The following is an 18,881-nucleotide window of genomic DNA, read 5'->3' as shown; positions in this document are numbered from 1 at the left end:
GGGAGGCATGAGGGGACTCAGTGGTTAACCACCCCCCCCCCACAGTAAACCTAACACAAATGGAAGGGTGAACTAGTCAGAACAGCTGACACAGAGGTGTGTGCCTGTTCACGTAGGTGTGTGTGTACGTGCGTGTGCATACGCGTGAGGTCACATGCTTGGTAGAGCGTCTAACGGTGTCTCTTCTAGAAATGAATATCTGGAGGAAACTAGCGGCTAGACTGTGAGTCTGGAGAGTCAGAGGGGTGGAGCTGTTGGGGTGGGAGCATGGGAGGGGGCAACGGAGGGAGGACTTTAGGGTATTAAAGTAGTGAGCTGTCCAGTGCTGAGCCTCCGACCCCACCAGCAGCCCTGGAGAGCTGCCCAGTGCACAGCGGCTCTAAGGACAGTTGTTTATTAATCTGGGGTTGAAGGCCAGTCCGGCACTGTCCCTGGTCACCAGGTTAATTGGGCCTGACGTTCCTGGGCTGGAGGACCTGCTTCCCTGCCATAGCCTCAGTGCTTTGAGGAGGCCCTAGTAAGTCATTCCTGGAGGACAGAGGTAAAGCCCCGGGCCAGGGGTCTGGCCACTCGACTTGATCGTGTGAGGTCCGGGCAGGGACTTTGGTGGGGGGTTCAGGTCCACTCGGGGCCTCTATCTCCAGCTGACCTGGGGCATTTGAATCCTTCCAGGGTCCACTTGACCTTCTGTGAACTAAAGGGTGGTCTTTCCAGCCAAAGAGAAGAATGGAAGTGGGTGTGTCCGCCAGCAGCATGTTTAAGCCTTGACTTTGGCCTCCAGCGTAATTAGGGGAAGTTAAAAAAAAAAAGAAAAGAAAAAAGATAGAAAGTGGAAAGGAGGAGAAGAATGTGATCAAGAAATTTCTCCTCCAGGGGCGCCTGGGTGGCTCAGTCGGTTAAGCATCCAACTTCAGCTCAGGTCATGATCTCACCCTCCGTGAGTTCGAGACCCGCAGCCTGCTTTGGGTTCTGTGTCTCCCTCTCTCTTCTGCCCCTCCCCTGCTCATGCTCTGTTTCTCTCTGTCTCAGAAATAAATAAAAACATCAAAAAATTTTAAAAAGAAAAAAAAGAAAGTTCTCCTCCAACTTATTACTTCTCACTGAGTCCTGGAGGAAGGGAAGGGTTAAGGCGGCTGACAGGCCAGGGAAGGCAAGGGCAGATTCAGGAGTTAGGGAGCAAGGCCTGGGGGCACTGGGATTAGAGCCTCGAGAGGCCCATGGTCAGCCCAGCGGCTGCCAAGGTTTCCTGGAAAGGGGGCCAGCTTGAGCAAAAGCTGGATGAGAATCTGGAGGTGGGTTTAGGGCACAGAGCTGGGGAGGCGTCTGGGCAGCATGCAGAGGACCCTGCCAGGAGAAGGAACAGAGCGGACAGCATGCCAGCTCCAGCGTGAACAGAAATTTTAGGAGCCTGGGTTCTGGCTGGCAAACGTGACCTCTCAGTGGAAAACCTCAAGCCAAAGGAAGGAGAAAATCCGTCTCATCTGGCCAGGATCGAGGACCGAAAGAGGTTCTGTTCTGAGGGTCAGAACCCTGCCTCAGGGCACTCTGGGTCCTGAGCCCCCACCAAGTGCCTGTCACAAAAGAGACACTTGCTACAAGATGATTGACAAGCTGTGGGGGAAACAGCTGTATACGATCCTGAGGGTGGATGGGGCCTGGAGTGAAAGACGGACTTTTTACATGAAATGAGAGAACGGATGTCATAAACCGGGTCCTGCCTCATGTCATCTGCTAGAGTTTGTCTAACTTTAGGGCCCATGGGAAGGGGAAGAAGAGGGAAACTGAGGTTCCCTTGGCCCTCAAGACTCCTCAAGGGAGTCAAGAAAGAGAGTCAAAGCTCACACAGGCGATCAGCTCTCTGCCTTTGCCAGGCCACTGGGAGCGGGGCTAATTTGTGATTTCCAGATCCCATGGGCCCTCATGCACAGGGTGGCCTAACCTACCCAGGCTTGAGCCCACAGGGGCACTGGAGCCCCAGGGAGAATGGGCCCCTGTTGTGTTACGCTTGTGTATATGACTCTGTTACATTACCTTTGTTTTAACACCTCTACGACTTTTTACTTGTGTGTTTCCCCTGTGGTGTGAGAGTAACTCAGAGCCGAGGGCTATAATAGACCCCTCTGGGTCTGCTGCCCCCGACACAGGGTCCAGCGCACCAGAGGTGATAGCAAAGGTTGACTGAACAAGATGAGACAGAATTATTTTCCTTGACTTTCTCCACTCTAAGGTGAGGACCATGTTCCTGTCTTCATCACTTCCTGTCCTCCTTCTGTGCATGCTGACAGCATCCAGCTCAGAAATAAAAATCTCCGAGGATGCCCTGAAGACCTGCTCAGCGATCACCTGTGGCATCCCAGGCAGAGATGGACGAGATGGACCCAAGGGAGAAAAGGGGGAACGAGGTACAGGACAGGCTGCTTAAATCTTTACCCCCAACACCAGACTGTTCCCCGTAAGGGACCCAGCGGAGACAGGACGAGGCTCACCTGTCATCGTGCTGGGTAGTGACTCACTCAGAATCATTCCTGTGAAAGGTCATTCTCTCCAAAGCAAAGATGCTTCTCTGGTTCTCTAGGATTCCACGTTTCCACCCCAGAATCCGTGATGCATGGTTATTTGCAGTCAGCAGGTGTCCTGCCTGTTCAGGGAGCTGGCCCGGAGGACAGGCTGTCCCCTGGAATGCAGGAAGAGCTTTTTTCTTGGGTCACCACTGGTTCACTGGAGGTTTTCTGGGGTCATTGTAAATCGAACTGAACTTCTGGAAAAAGGGAATGAGCCACAGCCCTGGATCACTTTTCTTTCCTCTTACAACAGGGCAGGGGCTCAGAGGCTTGCAGGGCCCTCCGGGGAAAATGGGGCCTCCAGGAAACACAGGGCCTCCTGGGGCTCCAGGAATAAAGGGCACCAAAGGAGACCGTGGAGACAATTCAGGTAAGGAGCTCACCCCAGCACAGTGTGGGCCTAGGGAACCCGGGACCCTGGGGACTCCTGGGCCAGGTGGGAGGTGGCCCTTTTCCTGCTGCCCCATTGGAAGACGCTCGACTCCTGCCCATCCAGCACACGCGTTTCTGTGAACGTGCTGCCTGAGTGCAGCCTTCCCAATCCTGCCGGGTCACCCCCCCCAACCCCAGGCCTCTGTGAGACACGGGCCTGCCTCTTCCTCAGCGGATGTAGTCTGCAAGTGCCTCCAGGCTGACAGGCAGGAACCATGTCCTCTCGAGAGTGGGGTTTATGTCTATCGTCAAAAGCGTGGCGTGGAAACGGTGGGTATCCTAGGACCCCTGAATCCCGGGGAATGTCGTGGCAACCCCCGTTCAGGGTAAAATGAAGTAAATTCGGTGACAACAAAAGTAAAATGATGACCTCTTGTTAATATCTGCCAGCTGGCCCATCAAAATTGTAAAAGTATTAAGAGGTTTTCCTAGGGGTACCTGGGTAGCTCAGTCGGTTAAGTGTAGGACTTTGGCTCGGGTCACGATCTCACGGTTTGTCGGTTCGGGCCCCGCATGGGGCTCTGTGCTAACGGCTCAGAGCCTGGAACCTGCTTCGGATTCTGTGTCTCCCTCTGTCTCTGCCCCCCCCCCCCCCCGCCACTCATGCTCTGTCTTTCTCTTTCTCTCTCTCTCTCTCTCTCTCTCAGAAATAAACATTTAAAAAAATTAAAAAAAAAGAAGTTTGCCTAGAATAAGAAATGAAAGAGAATGATTAAGAAAAAGTTATCAAAAAGGAGAATAATGAGTTGGGCTTTTTCTTGTAAATAATGATAATATTGCAACATTTTAAGCAATATGTGAACAACAGGATCCAGAGCCATAATAATTTACAAGGTTTTTTAAATGTCTATTTATTTTTGAGAGACAGAGTATAAGTGGTGGAGGGGCAGAGAGTGAGGGAGATACAAAATCTGAAGCAAGCTCCAGGCTCCGAGCTGGCAGCACAGAGCCCAACGTGGGGCTCGAACCCACGAACCATGAGATCATGACCTGGGCCAAAGTCAGATGGCTTAACCAACTGAGCCACCCAGGCGCCCCTACAAGTTTTGATTATTATTATTATCGCTATTATTATTATTACTATTGTTAGTTCTGAGTCACAGTTTACAAGAGCTACTAAGTATATCTCAGAAGGCAGGAATGCAGGGGTTTTTTGCTTCTTTTTGTTTTCTTATTTTTTAGAATAAGCATACTCTTCAGTAAAGCTTTCTCCTCCCCCACTCTGCTTTGGCAAAATACTCTCCTCTCCAATTTAGGGTTCCTCTTCCCAATAAATACCCTTCTCCCTATTGCTTTGTAGTTGTGGAGACTAAGCTGGCCAACCTGGAGGCAGAGATGAGGAGACTGAAATCGGAACTGGACCATGTCAAAAAGTGTAAGCTTGTTTTCTGCCCCCAGTGTGTTCTTGGCTGTCACCTTTTTCTTCAGAATGCCCTAGGTTTCGGGGAGGGTAGACGAGAGCTACCATTTAAAAAAAAATTTTTTTTTAATGTTTTTATTTATATTTGAGAGAGAGACAGAGAGAGAGAGAGAGAAAAAGACAGAGCTTGAGCAGGGGAGGGGCAGAGAGAGAGAGGGAGACACAGAATCCGAAGCAGGCTCCAGGCTCCGAGCTGGCATCCCAGAGCCTGATATGGGGCTCGAACCCACAAACCATGACATCATGACCTGAGCTGAAGTTGGACAATTAACTGACTGAGCCACCCAGGCGCCCGAAAGCTAACATTTATGAACACTTATCACACACCGCGGCCTGCGCTAGGTTAGCATTATCTCGTAATATGGTTTCATTCAATCCTCCCAGTGGCCCTATTTGTGCATATTATACCCATTCTGTTTACAGGTGAGGAACAATAGGTCCGGGAAGTGTAGGTAATTCACTCGCTGTCACACAGCTAGGAAGTAACAGAGGAAGGATTGCATGTGAAGGTCTGCGCCTCCAGAATCCTGGCTCTTTGTCCAGCAATCCCTGGTCTCAGATGGCAGTCCATCCACGTCCGGTGCCCGAGCCTGGCAGGGTGGCCCAAGCACCCTTCCCTAAGTCCCCTGTACTGGGACGGTTTATACAGACGTTCCTCTCGAGGGCGGGATGTCCCAGGAGAGTGCAAGCTTTCTGCCGGGGGCTTGCTCTGCAGCTGAGGAGTGCTCCCTTACTAGGATCTGACCCCATGGTTGAACACGGGGCTATTTCTCGGAGTCCTGAGTTCCCAGGGAAGGGCTTTTCGCCTAGTTTCCTGGGCCGAGCTCCAAGCCCAGTCAACCTATCCCTTCCATTGTGATTTCAGTGCAAGCCTTCTCCTTGGGCAAAACACCTGGGAAGAAGTTCTACGTGACCAACGGTGAAAGAATGCCTTTTTCCAAAGTGAAGGCCCAGTGCGCCGAGCTCCAGGCCACCGTGGCCACGCCGAAGAACGCTGAGGAGAATAAAGCCATCCAGGATATGGCCGGCAGCCCTGCCTTCCTGGGCATCACGGACGAAGTGACTGAAGGCCGGTTTATGTACGTGACGGGAGGGAGGCTTGCCTATAGCAACTGGAAGAGGGATGAGCCTAACGACCACGGCTCCGGGGAGGATTGTGTGATCCTCCTCCAGGACGGGCTCTGGAATGACATTTCCTGCTCTTCCTCCTTCCTGGCCGTCTGTGAATTCCCAGCCTGAGGAGGAGGTCGCCTCCTTGGCTTCCCACTGAGCTCTCTGCTGCTCTGAAAGAGAATTCATGGCCCATTTCCCCACCGCACACCACGGTGTTGACTCATTCCTTCAGGGGGATGGATTGACAGGAGGGAAATAAAGGGATATGCTTATGGGGATGAGGAAGTGACAAGAAATTGACAGCCGGCTCGAGGGTTTCTGGTCCAGTCTGTAGTGAAGGACACCCTCTGTCCTGCCTAAGAGCACAGCATCGGGTCAGAGTCAGCCATGGAAAGGGCCAAATCACACCATTCCTTCTGCAGTGAGGACACCGCAGCCTCCCAAGGCGGCCAGTGGAGGCCAGTCTGCATCAGAGCAGTAGACCTCAGCCTCCGGGAGACCCAGCTCCTTCTCCCCCACATGTTGCCACTATGGCATGTTGCCAAGCTCTCCTGCCCTACGTGCCTTCCCATGGCTAGGCCAGCCCTGTCTGACGTGGGTGCTGTTTTTATTTTTATTTTTTAATGTTTATTTATTTTTGAGAGAGAGAGAGAGAGAGGGAGACACAGAATCTGAATCAGGCTCCAGGTTCTGAGGTGTCAGCACAGAGCCCGATGCGGGGCTCGAACCCACGAACCACGAAATCATGACCTGAGCTGAAGTCGGACGCTCAACCGACTGAACCACCCAGGTGCCCCAGGTGCTGTTTTTAGTTGTCCGTGAGTTGCACCAGGAAATCTTTCACCACCAGAGTGTAATGTCCGGCGGTGTCCCGCATCGGTAACAAGGATTAGACCAGGAGTCCCTTCACCCTGCCCAACCGGCCGTGGCCTCCCTATCATCACTAGGGTGATCTTGAGGACAAAGGGAAGCCTTCCCTCCCTGCATACTTTTAGGACAATGATTTGACTTTGTGACGTATGCCAGCATCACGGAGGAGGTGATGGCTAGGCAGGCTGTGTCCCTCTCCACAGGGCAGGTCTCAATCCCTTCATGTTCAGCACCCCCTTCCTTCTGTGACATCCTCGCCTTAACATGGGTCCACACCATCCATTATTATGGAGACAAGAGGAAAACTCCCCAAAGGTGAGTTTCACACCCTGTCAAACTATGCAGTGTCATCCAGATCACGGGTGCCACCCTGTCGGATTATGCAGAGGCACCCAGTCAGCAAGTAAAACCTCCCTCCGAGCAGGGTTCTGTTGCCCTGTTGGCCAGCAACGCTGCTCATGACCAGGACTGGTTTCCAGCAACCTCGGGGTAGGTGGAGCTGAGGTTATATGGAGCCCATGCAGCAAACTGGGGAAGGAAAGTGAATTCCAGCTTCAATGTATGCCATTCACAAAATGAGATCAGAAAATATTTCACGAACGGACCAAGGGCCACTTTAACCTACTGAAATATTTATGTAAAAATGAGCTTTCTTTGTATCTGAATTGCCAAGAGAGAGCACCTCATATTTAGTAAGTGTTGGATGAGTATTTGTTGAACGGGTACAGCAAAGAATTACCAAATAGATGAGAGGATTGGACACTGAGAAGTGAATAGAGGGTAGGGTTCTCTCCCAGGCGAGCAGGACCATCAGGGCAGGGGGGGATCGCTGGGAGGGGACTTACTGCCTCATTGGCACTGGCAGGGGGAGGGTGGCAGGATTGGGTCCTTGCCTCTAAGGATTAGCTCTTCACTGAATTTTTAGTAAGGCGCTTCTTCAGACACTGTACCTGGGGGCACCGAGAAGAATATTCTCGTGGTGTAGAGCAGACCAGGTCTCTATTTTCAGTGCAAATCCACACTGCTTACCAAAAGAACGGGAAGTGCTTACGGTTTAGAGGCACATGTGGAACCACAGGTATGGCAAATAGAAAAAGGAAAGACCAGAAACTTTTGAGAAGGAAAGAAGATACGCATAGAACAGCTCCAAACAAGAGAATTCCCATCAGCAGGCATGAAAGTCACACCCGGATTTTCTCATGGCTGAGACAAAAATGAGAAAACGGACAGGTAACCATTAGGTAATTCCTTCTATTTTACGTAAGGGGGTGGGGATCGTGTCTACCCTTTGTTTATACTGTGCATAAAGGCCAGTGGTGTCCAGCTGGAAAGTGGTAGAAGGTATAGTCATGTACTTCCCATGGATTGTTTCCCAGGGTCTACTGATTGCCTCCTTAGTTCAGGGAAAGGCAATAAAAATCTACAGGACAAGCTCAGATTCTTCCATCCCGTTTAGGATTCTTCCTCGCTTGTTCTTCCCTGATCTAGAAACTGGTCGTCTCTTCAGAGCTCCTCTCTAAAGGTAACCCCTTGCTGCCCTACTTCCCTTGATCTAGAACTGAGGCCCCAGCTCCCTGTACCTCATCAGCTGGCAGCGGGGTGCCGTGCAAGTTAGCTCAGAGGAGTTATCTAAAGATACAGGATTCTCAGGGCACCTGGGTGGCTCAGTCGGTTGAACATCCAACTTTGGCTCAGGTCATGATCTCACGGTTCGTCAGTTCGAGCCCCTGGTCAGGCCCTCTGCTGTCAGCACAGAGCCTGATTCTCAGATCCTCTGTTCCCCTCTCTCTCTGCCTCTCTCCCTCAAAAAGATATAAACGTTTAAACACTGATAAAAAAAAAAAAAAAGATCTAGGATTCTCATGAGAGTCCAAAGATAGAAACCGCAATTCTCCAGGCTTCCCAGGACCTGGAACAAGAGGGAAATTATGGATTTGCGGTGACTCGCCAGACAGTCCCTCTCATTCAAGGGCTGAGGACAGGCAGTCTCCTTTACTAAGGAACATGCAGTCGTTGATCTCTCTCACACGAGGGACAGACCTTACAGGCTTCAGGCAGCACATTCCTCTCGAGCCCTGTTGTCGGTTCTGATGTCTGTTCTCTGCCATCGCGTTTCCCAGGCTGGTTTTTTTTGGACCAGGGAACTGGGAGACTTCTCCAAGCTGCAATCTTCCTTTGCTGACTCATGCCAGGAGCACAAACCTGAAGGTCATACATCAGAGTGTTCCTGGAAACGAAGCTGGTATTCACACCTCTGGGGAGCCGGGGCCCTGACCCTGGGGTCACGCCTGGGGGAGGAAAGAGGCCTGACTCTCTGTGTGCCCTGTTAGGGCTAAAGGAGAGGCGCTTGGTGGGTGGGAGGTTCAGGATTTGGAACCGGGAGCTTGTGGTTTGAGGTCAGCTCCCTGACTAATGCACCGAGTGGCCCTCAGTCTTCCTATCTGTAAATTGGTCTGTAATGGCTTCTTCTCTGGAAAGTTGGATGAATCAAAGGTTACACAGAGGTTCAGATCTGCAGGGCCTATTTTGAGCTCAAAGTCGTAGGGCCTGAGAACTGTTTTCAGCTTTTGCTACCTGTCAATCAATTTTGTCCAAAGGAATTGTAGCCTAAACACTTACCACCCATCTCTCAAGTCCATTGAAAGCCAGTCTGAGTAAGTTAGAAGGACAAATACACCTTGCTTTCAGGACGGGAACTTTGAATTTAAATTACATCTGTAAGTCAATGGTCTCCTGTGGAAGACTGGACACAACCAACGTAACTGTGACTTGTTTCCTGGGCCAGAATGAAAACAACTACAAAAGTTCACAACATTCAAGGCCCAGGCTTCAGCCTGAGTTCCAGATCCAGGAATTGCAGGGCCTGTAGGACAGTCCTTCTTCAGAGTTCTACCGCTCTGCTGTTCTCACTTTTAGCCACGCCCAAGCCAAAGCTGGGGACTTGGGGTACCAGCCGAAGACCAGGCTTTCACATTCATCAAATCCCCTTCCTGGGACCAGCGTGCCTCCCTTCTCTGTGGCTGTCAGAGATCGACCAGCACCAGAGGTCAGTCAGACCACATGTCATGGAGACAGCCTCTGACCTGGAAGGTTATTTGCTCATGATTGTGTAACTGATCTGTGGTTTGGAGCCTGCCGGGAATCGGGGTTTTTTTTTGTTTTTTTGTTTTTCCTTTTTCTCATTAACCAGGAAGGATTGAATGTCACTGTGGGGCCTGACCTGGAGATGTTGGGAAGTGGATTTTGCAAAGCGATGCTGTCCTGTGACCCTGAGTGGCTGGTGAAGTGCTGGAAAGGTAGGAGGAGCTCCGGGCAAGGAGTATGGGAAGGAGTGCTCCCCACCCCGGTAGCAGCCTGTGTGGGGGAGGAGACAGTGTCCCCAACTGTGGAACAGTGCTTTATCCAGCCAAACACAGGGGCCGTGCTCTAAAGAAGGGGGATGCAAGTAGCCATTTATTTGCTAAACCAATGCCTTGGGCTAGGCTGGCCAGCGCCAACCCAAGGTCCAGCGTGCCCTGTCCTGCAAGACAGAGTGTTCGTGCCACTTCGTGCAGCTTTTCAGGGTAGTGACCAGCGGAACTGCCTGGAATGCTTGACAAAATCATGGGATCTCAGCTCCACTCTGGATCCGGTGAATCAAAGTTCCAGACATCTGTCATTTTCTCAAGATCCCTAGGTGATCTGCATGAAACTCACTGGCCCAAGAAGTATCATCACTACAGCGCTTTCTGCCTGTACCTCAACTTTGCACGGAGGCCTGGAGCCAGGAAGCCAGGGATTCTCCATTCCTTGCAGGCCCTTCATGAAGTGACAGACGTCCTGCTTAACTGCATATTGTCAGAGTCCAAATAATCTCCTTCAGTGATCGATGCCCCACTAGTGAAAAGCAACTTCTGACCCCAATCCTTCCCTATGCGTTTCCAGGGTCTTACTTTCCAGGGTGTGACTTTAGGGAGTGGGTCTGGGCCTGGAACAGCTCTAGGGAGCTCAGAGAAGGCGAGGCACTGGGCAGGTGAGACTCTGAATGGGGAATTGTGTGCACATGGATTTGGGGGTGTTTATACGTATTTTTGTGCCTGTGCGAGTGTGTGAATATCAAATAGAAGCCAACAGACCCAGTCCTTGAAAGACCCAGCATCCAGCTGTTAGGGGGCTCCCCCCAGCCTGCGTCCAGGCCTCTCTCTGCACACCCCTCACTGAGGAGCATTGGCTCTGGGGGTCCCTAGGGCTCCGGTTGAGGCGTGTGGGTGCTTGGTCCTGGACAAAAATGGTCCACGAGTGGCCCTGAGCTATGCGCTGGGGCCCCTAGGACTCAGCAGAGATTGTCTACATGCTAATATGATCCTCCTCCCCTGCCAGGTCTTGGATCATTTGTCACCACTATCTCTCCACTTAAGTCCTTATCTGACCACTGAATCTTAGATTGCCTCAACCCCCGTCACCATTACAATGCTCCCTTTTATTTTCTTGTTAGCAATCCTAGTCACTGAACTCACCTCAGCCATGTACTTGCTCAAGTTATATCTGTGCGACAAAGCCATTAGGAAGACTCTGGATCCAGATGGCCTGGATTCAAACCCTGGCTCTACCACTCTGTGGCCATGTGACCCTGGGCAAGTCACATACATGCTGTGCCTTTGGTCCTCCTCTTGATGAAACCGGGATAATAATAGTATCCAGCTCACAGGGTTGTTGTGAGGGATAAATGACCTGATACAAGGAAGGCACTTTAGGGCGGCCCTGGCCTGCAGTCAGCACCGCGCAAACATTTCTTCTCGCCGCCGCTGTGACTGTCGCAATACCGTATCATGCACCCCGGCAGTCCCAGGGCCTGCGAAAGGGCTGGTAACCGCGTACACATTCAGTGGCTGTTGAATGAATGAATGAATGAATGAATGAACAGATGAATGACTGAATCTCAGTCCTCCCTGCAAATGTGTGGCCAGACTCCCTTCTCTGGAACTTGACTCAGCTCCAAGTTGAACCCAAGAGAGAAGCGGCCAGACTTATTTTGGAATGTGGATGTGGGCACGGCCTCCCTTGCCCAGTTTAGCGGCTTTGTGCTCCCCGGGGCTGTGGCATCACGCTGCCCTCTGCTGGCTGTCCCCAAGACGGGGCTAGCAAACCCGGAGAAATGGAGAAATCGTGTACGAAGTTCTGGGAGCTGGGGCCTCATGGGCCTTTTGCCTGCAACTTCAGGACGCTCCTCCTTTCCTTCCCTTCCCTTTTGCCCTGGTTGCTACCCCCACCTTGAATGCCTTTCCTAAATGCCGCTAACCCTTTAGGGCCAGATCCAGATGGATCCAGAGGGCCATACTCCCTCTGGGTAACCACAGGTGTCCGGCAAGCCCTTAGTACTAGTGTAATTCTCTAATCCTTGTCTGTGCGTCTGTCTCATTTCCAAACCTAACTGTGAGTTCTTCGAGGCAGGACCCGCGGGCCACCCCCACCCTCCTCCTTGTCTGTGTTTCAGATCTCAGAGTCCAGGGCAATTTCAGAATCCCATCAAGGACGAGACTGTACTGCTAGCCCTTTGGAGGGTGGGTTTGTGGACTTCTCACGGGGCTCCCTGTGGACTTTCTGGGTATCTCTCTCCAGTCCGATCAGAATCAAGCAAATGACATATTGGACAAAGGGCTAGTATCCAAAATCTACAAAGAACTCACCAAACTCCACACCCGAAAAACAAACAATCCAGTGAAGAAATGGGCAGAGGATGTGAATAGACACTTCTATTCATGAATAGACACTTCATTCAAAGAAGACATCCAGATGGCCAACAGGCACATGAAAAGATGCTCAATGTCACTCCGCATCAGGGAAATACAAATCAAAACCACCTCACGCCAGTCAGAGTGGCTGAAATGAACAAATCAGGAGACTATAGATGCTGGCAAGGATGTGGAGAAACGGGAACCCTCTTGCACTGTTGGTGGGAATGCAAACTGGTGCAGCCGCTCTGGAAAACAGTGTGGAGGTTCCTCAAAAAATTAAAAATAGATCTATCCTATGACCCAGCAATAGCACCGCTAAGAATTTACCCAAGGGATACAGGAGTGCTAATGCATAGGAGCACTTGTACCCCAATGTTTATAGCAGCACTTTCAACAATAGCCAACTATGGAAGGAGCCTAAATGTCCATCAACTGACAAATGGATAAAGAAGATGTGGTTTGCATATATAAAGGAATACTACTTGGCAATGAGAAAGAATGAAATATGGCCTTTTGTAGGCACGTGGTTGGAACTGGAGAGTGTTATGCTAAGTGAAATAAGTCATAGAGAGAAAGACAGATACCATATGTTTTCACTCATCTGTGGATCCTGAGAAACTTCACAGAAGACCATGGGGGAGGGGAAGGGGGGAAAAAGTTACAGAGAGGGAGGCAGGCAAACCACAAGAGACTCTTAAAAACTGAGAACAAACTGAGGGTTGATGGGGGGTGGGGGAGAGGGGCAAGTGGGTGATGGGCATTGAGGAGGGCACCTGTTGGGATGAGCACTGGGTGTTGTACGGAAACCAATGTGACAATAAATTTCATATTAAAAAATAAAAAACAAAATAAACAAAATATTCCTTTCATAAAAAAAAAAAAAAGAATCAAGCCCTAGGCTTTTTATTCCCCCATTTGCCTACCCCCCCCATCCACTGTCAGCAGGGAGGTTTACTTGTGATTTTGGTGGTGACCCCACAAAATCAGGCTGAGGACCTGTAAGTCAGGAGGCTTGAGAAACTGCCTGGGGGGGGCCCCTTGGGCACCAGCAGAGCACCCCAGCACACAGCGATGGGGGACCTCCTGCAGGTTTCAGACAGAGAAGACAGTGCCGTCCTGCTGCCTGTCAATCTGTATGGTAATGCTGTTCTCCCAAAGCTGGAAGCCCAGCTGATGGAGGCACCAGGATCCTTGCAGAGGTCCCAGGGGGGGCCCTCGCTTGGCTCGCTGTTGGGGCTCAGGGGCAGACTTCATGTGGGGCTCCGTCAGGGCCTGCAGAGCGCTGTTCTCTTAAGGCAAGAATGCCAACCATTAGCATGCAGGCTGCCCCTCTCCTCCCGCATGTTGGTGGCAGACAAAACTAATCAACTGCCTCCTCCTTGGCCTGGATGAGACCCTGAAAGCCATTTAGCCCTGCGGTTGTTACCAAGGGATCTGAGACGGTGTGCCGAAAACGTCCACCCCTGCCTCGCGCTCCTGACACATCCAGCTTCCTGCTTACGTAAGAACCTATGGCCTTGGGGGGCGCCTGGGTGGCTCAGTTGAGCGTCTGACTTCGGCACGGGTCATGATCTTGCAGTTCCTGAGTTCGAGCCCCGCACTGGGCTCTGTGCTGTCAGCCCAGAACCTGGAGCCTGCTTCGGATTCTGTGTCTCCCCCTCTCTCTCCCCCTTCCCCTGCCTGCGCTCTCTCTCTCTCTCTCTCAAGAATAAATAAACTTTAAAAAAAAATTAAAAAGATGAACACTTACGGGGCGCCTGGGTGGCTCAGTTGGTTAAACGTCCAACTTTGGCTCAGGTCATGCTCTCACAGTTCTTGAGTTCGAGCCCCACATCGGGCTCTGTGCTGACAGCTTGGAGCCCGGAGCCTGTTTCAGATTCTGTGTTCCCTTCTCTCTCTGCCCCTCCCCTGCTCACACTCTGCCTGTCTCTCTCTCTGTCTCAAAAATAAACATTAAAAAAATTTTTTTTAAATAAAAATAAAAAGATGAACACTTAGTTCAATTATTTTCAGTTCGTGCTTTAAAAAATTTTTTTAAATAATGAAAGTGAAGTATATTGTCCTTTGAATATAGCTTTAATTCTAGTTCATAGATTTTTGGGCACTTACTGTTGTTGAATTTAGTTGTTTTAATTACTACTAAGATTGTGCATTTTAATACTATTGGACATTTCAATACCATTGGGCATCAGTATTCCTTCTTTACTGGATTTTTGCTTCTCATTCTTATCCCATTTTTTTCCTACTTACTCATCAGTTTCTTATTGTTTTTCCTATTACGCGCTTTGCAAATAAATCAACATTTTTAATTTTCATGTATGTTGGGTTTGACTTTTTGGCAGAAAAGTTTTATGTAATTTTTTGTGTGGTCTGATGTATCAAAATTATTGTTTTGGGCTTTCTTTTCTGACATCATTCTTCTTTTTCAATTTTAATTTTATTTAAAAAAAAATTTTTTTTTTAACGTTTATTTATTTTTGAGACAGAGAGAGACAGAGCATGAACGGGGGAGGGGCAGAGAGAGAGGGAGACACAGAATCGGAAGCAGGCTCCAGGCTCTGAGCCATCAGCCCAGAGCCCGACGCGGGGCTCGAACCCACGGACCGCGAGATCGTGACCTGAGCTGAAGTCGGACGCTTAACTGACTGAGCCACCCAGGCGCCCCTCAATTTTAATTTTAGAGAGAAAGAGAGCACATAAACAGGGGAGTGGGGCAAAGGGAGAGAGGCAGAATCTTAAGCAGTCTCCACACTCAGCACAGAGCCCAACACGGGGATCAATCCCATGACCCTGGGTTCATGACCTGAGCCGAAATCAAGAGTCGGATGCCCAACGGACTGAGCCACCCAGGTGCCCCTCTGACGTCATTCTTAGGTAGCTCTTGTCCCCCCTAAGACTATATAAATCATCGCTTGCATTTTTTTCTGATTTTGATTTTATATGTAACTAAAAGAATCTGATTTTATTTTTCCTCTAAGTGTTTAACCATCTAACTCAACATTATTCATTGAGTGTCACTATTTTCCTACTATTTCGGTCTTCTATTTTTATCATGCGTAGATGAAATACTCGTATACATGTGCATCCTCGGACCTGGGTTTGGACTTTGTGGGTTATTACATTGTTCTGTCTATCCCTGTGTCAGTATTATACAAATTAGCTTAGTTATACAACACCCTTTGACATAAGATGACCAGGTCCATTCTCATTATTTTTAAAAGTAATTTTTCTCACTGTTCTAGAATGTTTATACTTTCCTAACAGCCTGGGAATCACTTGATGAGCTCCTCAAAAGTCTTGGGATCGCGTCTTTGGAAAACTCACATCTCTCTGGGTGAGTGGGCGGGAGGTCAGGCATGTGGGCGGCCAGGCATCGGGCTTGCTCAAAACCCAGCTCAGGTGTTTCCTCCTCTTCTTGTGTTGACCCAGCCCTCCGGTCACAGAGTACCTTTGCTTGGCCTGAGGTTTCCACCTGACCTTCCGACCCTGGCCTGGGCCCAGTCACTCACACCCGAAATGCCATGTTCTGGGAAATCATAAAATGGCAGAAAGGCTGGTGGTGAAGGCACAGCACTATTTCCTCAGATCAAAGGGCCTGGAAACATCCTGAAAACACTTTATTCAGCCCTACAAACAGACTTACAAGTAGGAATTAAGGATTTCATTCACTCAACTCTTTCATTTACTTACTCCGTTCATTGTGTCAAGGTACTAAAATATATGAAAAGTACGATTTTGCTCAGGCAGGGCCCTCACGAGTCCCTCTGTGGCTCAGAGTCGTTCAAGCCAGGCAGTCTGAGAGAGACCACACTGCTTAAGTAAATGGGGGGCAAGGAGGTTAATATTCAAAGTGTCATGGATAAGGGTGGGCGACGAGCGCTGCAGTAACAACCCCCAAATCTCACTCAGAGTCCAAGTGGATCCAAGTGATCCCCTTGGGTCAACAAGGATAGTTGTTCTCTGTGCATTTGCTCAGGCTTCCAGAATGCTGGGTTGCACGACTTTACATCCGCCAATGCTTCTGTGATCATGGCGGCAGCAGAAGGGAGGCCATTTGGGAAATGGACACTGGTCCTCATCTGTGTCTACCCAGAAGTGACGCATGTCACAGGCCTGCCTTCATAGAGCCTCTTGTATCGAAATATTGGTGAAAAACAGTAAAATCTACCACAAAATACCTGCTAGTAGCCATTGACAGCCCTAAGAATCACAGACAACTCGCCTGAACGATGAGTGTCTGAGTAGCCTGGGGACTGCACAGAAGACGGCTCCCTATTGCCCTGGTTCACGGGTGTTATTACTGCCTATTCATTCTTAATCTACTTATAGAGCATCTCGATGGCCTGTTGCTGGGACACAATTCTACAGCTTATCTCTGATGTCATGGATGTGCAGGGCTGCAGCGTCTCTGAGGGCATAAGCAGCCATCTCCACCTCTGTACCCAGTGCTTGGACAAATATTTGACCTATAAATTCGTATTTTACTCCTCCTAATAGATACCTGGTTTCTCTGCTCTTGTGTCGAAGGCAGAGGCAACTGGAAAAGTCCAGCACACCATTCACCTTGGGTTGAGGACATCCAGAAGGTAAGAGTGATGGAGAATGCCCTGAACTTAAACAACTTCACTGTCAGGGTTTTATATCAAGGGGATTCCGAACAAAGATAGGATCCTGGAAAGGCAAACAGCAGAGGGCTCCCCACTGCCTGGCCGTTGGGGGATGGGGGCTGGTTTGGTGACAGGAGGGTTGAGAACCAGGCGGTAACCTGAGAATCTTCTGTCAAACCGAACAGGGGCTTCCCTAAGAAAATGTATGGTTGTCCCCTCTCCACACATGGAAGGGCCCAGCCTGCTCCCATGATGCGACCTGGCATTGGGAGGGTCACAACATATGAGGGCGTTAAGAGTCACACAGCCCTGGCTTTACTTGGCACCTAGGCTACCAAGCCAGGGACCATGGCTACTACGGTTGGGACGAGGCCGAGAATGGTTGACCTTTGCCCATGGCTGTGTTGACCTTTGCCCATGATGTAGGTGCAAGGGAGGCCTCTATGCTCAGGCATGGGTTAGGGCTTGAATTTTCTGAAAAACTTGCCTCAGTTCTCTGCCTTTTAGAGCCCAGCTGGACCTCCGTACTTGTTCTCTGTGCTGGAGAGCAAACCAGACCCCCGCAGCCCCACAGTGGATCTGAAGCCTCCTCCCATAGGGTGTGGGGTCTCAGCATCCCCGGCCTTCAACACCACAGGAGATTTCCCTCCTTCCTACTGAGTCACATAGTTCTGCACTCTTCTTTCCTTCCCTCTTGTCAAGAAACAGGCTGGGCTTAAGTGTTGGGATGGGTAGTGATTACTTTTAGAAGGTCTGCCCACACCACCGTGACCTTGCATGGATCCCGGGGGCCATATTGCCCTGTGCGGTCCCACCTTCCGGGATTAGGTCATTGGACTGGAGGTGGGCATCTGAGACAGACCATTTTTATAGGAGTTTTGAACTGATATCAAGCAAGAGTTTCTAATCTCCGTGTGGCGATTTGTGTGACACACGTTTCCCCACGCTTGGGCAGTCAAGAGACTGGGAAGAAGAGGAAGCTGGTGTGTAAAGGAGGACGAAGCAAGGATGCAGAGAGGGGTAGAAGCCAAGGAGACAGCTCGATGTTGCCTGCGCTCCCCCCGACCCCCCTCCCCCATCCTCCCTGGGCCAATTTAGAGCTCTCTGCTCTTAGAAAAAATACTTCTGGAGCGCCTGGATGGCTCAGTCGGTTCAGCATCCGACTTCGGCTCAGGTCATGATCTCATGGTGTGTGAGTTCGAGCCCCACACCGGGCTCACTGCTGTCAGTGCAGAGCCTGCCTCAGATCCTCTGTTCCCCTCCCCCGCTTGCACTCTCCCCCCCAAATAAAATAAACATTTTTCAAAAAAATAAACAACAAGAAAAAAATGCTTCTCCTTCGCTGAAGCTGGATCCAGTTGTTCTTATTTGCAATCATAGTAATAATAAGAATAATTAATAAAAGGCCTTTCTAAGCTCCCTCGGTGAGTGTGTCCGGTGTGGCCTTCCTGTGGAACTGACGTATCGCAGAAGCCGCCAGGAGTGGGGGAGAAAGATCTTGGCAGAGAGCCTGACCCGCCTGCTTTTGTTTTTAGGCATCCTGTCCTATCTACCAGATGAGGCTGCGGGGGTGGTGGGCAGAGGACTGGGGGATCCATTCAGGAAGGGCCGGTCAGGGCAGATCTCATGGTCCCAGAAACAAGGGAGAGAGTGGTTGGCTTCCTGTGTAGGGGAGGGGCATCTGCTGCCCTCCCCTAGGAGCCTGTGCTCCACCCCAGGTGTCATTCCAGTTTCTTTACACGTTTTTACGGTACCTGTCACGATGAGCACGGGGTGATGTATGGAACTGTTGAATTACTTACTATACTATATACCTGAAACTAATATAACACTGCACGTTAACTAATTGGAATTAAAATAAATACTTCATTAAAAAAAAAAAAAGAAAAGAAAAGAAGGGGCACCTGGGTGGCCCAGTCGCTTAAGCGTCTGACTCTCGATACAGGCTCAGGTCGTGATCTCGTGGTTTGTGGGATGGAGCCCCAAGTTGGGCTCTGCTGACAGTGCAGAGGCTGCTTGGGATTCTCTCTCTCTCTCCTCTCTCTGCCCCTCCCCCGTTCTCATTCTCTCTCTCTCTCTCTCTCTCTCAAAATCAATAAACAAACATTAAAACAACGAAAATAACAAAAAAAAATTTTTTGCCGTTACTGTGTCAGTAAAATCA

The 18,881-nt window shown here is 50.1% G+C and overlaps 1 protein-coding gene and 1 long non-coding RNA gene across 3 annotated transcripts; both read left to right on the top strand.

Annotated features, from left to right (window-relative positions):
- Positions 1 to 389: 389 nt before the first annotated feature.
- MBL2 (mannose binding lectin 2) lies at positions 390 to 5,731 on the top strand. 2 transcript variants are annotated; one of them, XM_053909633.1, is made up of 5 exons: positions 390 to 517; positions 2,228 to 2,402; positions 2,815 to 2,931; positions 4,294 to 4,368; positions 5,279 to 5,731. In XM_053909633.1, exons 2-5 carry the CDS (start codon positions 2,237 to 2,239, stop codon positions 5,650 to 5,652), a joined length of 732 nt encoding a protein of 243 aa, XP_053765608.1. In that variant the 5' UTR covers positions 390 to 517; positions 2,228 to 2,236; the 3' UTR covers positions 5,653 to 5,731. The 2 variants fall into 2 exon arrangements, with proteins under 2 accessions (XP_053765608.1, XP_053765609.1); XM_053909634.1 differs by having other exon boundaries at positions 416 to 541.
- Positions 5,732 to 15,352: 9,621 nt separating this feature from the next.
- On the top strand, positions 15,353 to 18,063 carry LOC109264484 (uncharacterized). Its single transcript, XR_008424848.1, has 3 exons — positions 15,353 to 15,444; positions 16,608 to 16,696; positions 17,591 to 18,063. It is a non-coding gene; the product is annotated as an uncharacterized LOC109264484 (long non-coding RNA).
- The last annotated feature ends 818 nt before the right edge of the window (positions 18,064 to 18,881 follow it).

Source organism: Panthera pardus, unplaced genomic scaffold (genome assembly GCF_024362965.1).
Source record: "Panthera pardus isolate Hobbes unplaced genomic scaffold, ASM2436296v1 HiC_scaffold_22, whole genome shotgun sequence".
Taxonomy (NCBI): Eukaryota; Metazoa; Chordata; class Mammalia; order Carnivora; family Felidae; genus Panthera; species Panthera pardus.
This window is presented reverse-complemented; position numbering and strand designations above follow the sequence as displayed.